General features: G+C 36.6%; 1 protein-coding gene across 2 annotated transcripts in view; it reads left to right on the top strand.

Annotated features, from left to right (window-relative positions):
• The window catches only part of LOC116699794 (cyclin-Y), a 16,674-nt gene that overhangs the window by 7,415 nt on the left and 7,828 nt on the right, over positions 1-1,431 (top strand). For both annotated transcript variants that reach the window (XM_032532553.1, XM_032532554.1), the window contains exon 2: positions 1,113-1,187. In XM_032532553.1, the coding sequence (XP_032388444.1) occupies positions 1,113-1,187 (75 nt within the window). The remainder of the gene's footprint in view (positions 1-1,112; positions 1,188-1,431) is intronic.

Below are 1,431 nucleotides of genomic sequence, written 5' to 3'. Positions count from 1 at the left end.
TAGTCCCATCCAATTAGATTGAAGTCTGTGTTGATGATGCAAATAAGAACAAGAGTAACTCCAGTGAAATGATTTGAAACTAAAGTAACCAGCCAGTTTGTCAAATGTAAGGAGCAGAAAGTACCCATATTTGTGTTAAAATGTAAGGACTAAAAGTAAAAAGTGGGCATAAAATTAAATAGAAAAGTAAAATTAAAAATATCTGAAAAATCTACTACAGTAACAAAGTATTACATCTCTGGTAACTGACCCTGGACCTTCCTCCGCAGAGCTGTGGAGGAAGGTCTGGACATGTGAGACTAGTTTTGCAGGTATTTGGCAACAAATATATAATATATTTTATTTTCATATATTTTAACCCAATACTTCAACTTCCAAACAGTTTTATGTCTTAGATTACTAATTTTTGCTATGTTTAGTCTTATATTTATACATTTGAGCATTGTTAGAGGGAGCCTGAGATCCAAGAAGTTCTTTGCCAGGTGTGTACATGACAATAAGGAACTCAAACTTAAAATCAATGTTATTCATGTTCTGGGGACATTGCTTATCTCTATGTAACAGATGGTATGGCAGAAAGTGTATATTATTATTGTAATGTTGAAGGTGATGAACTTTGTGAGTCATTGGTATTGATTGACAATCCCATCATCCCTCACTGGACTTAACATGGTCATTTGTTGTGATAAAGAGGCAGTCAAAAAGCTTATCACTGCCCTCTATGCCTGTATAGGCTACAAAATACATAATGCTAATTATATGAAATACCTACAGTATCTACCTAAGCTGTTTATTTTCTACTTCAGTTATGTTGAAATGTTTACTTTGTGTTAGTTCCCTTCTTGTATTCATCTGTTTTTTTGTGTTGAACATTGTATATTTGTACCCTTTATGTACTGCACATATTTAGTTTTGTGTCAGAACTGATAATCCTTTAGTGGATGTGCCGTGTATAAGCGTCCAGACACAAATATAAACTCTAATAAACTAAATTCTTTCATTCATACAGAAGAAGTACTTCTGTTACTTGCGTTGAAGATGACTGCAGTAGTGTGCCTCTGATCCCTGTTGCTGTTTCCCAAAGTGACCCTTTATGCGTTGTGTTTGGACAGAGTTATATAAGGAGTACAATCCGTCGGAGCATCCACGGGCCAGCACCATATTCCTCAGCAAATCCCAGAACGATGGTGAGTATCGCTTTCATTCATCAGTTTTTAAATTGTCTTTTTAATGTGAACTACATTTGCAAACAGTGTCACCAAGTTAGCATGCATGCAAAGGACACAGTCAGTCATGAAAAGAGAGAGAGAAAGATAGAGTTTCTGTAGGAGCTGGGATCCCAGAGCCGTTTCTTTGTGGCTGGCTGATGTCCGCTAATTTATGCCGTTGCCCAAAGGCATCTGATGAGAGCATAAGCATACTGTGGAAGGG

Source organism: Etheostoma spectabile, chromosome 12, assembly GCF_008692095.1.
Source record: "Etheostoma spectabile isolate EspeVRDwgs_2016 chromosome 12, UIUC_Espe_1.0, whole genome shotgun sequence".
Lineage (NCBI taxonomy): Eukaryota > Metazoa > Chordata > Actinopteri > Perciformes > Percidae > Etheostoma > Etheostoma spectabile.
Note: the sequence above shows the minus strand (reverse complement) of the source record. Positions and strands in the feature narration are given on the sequence as shown.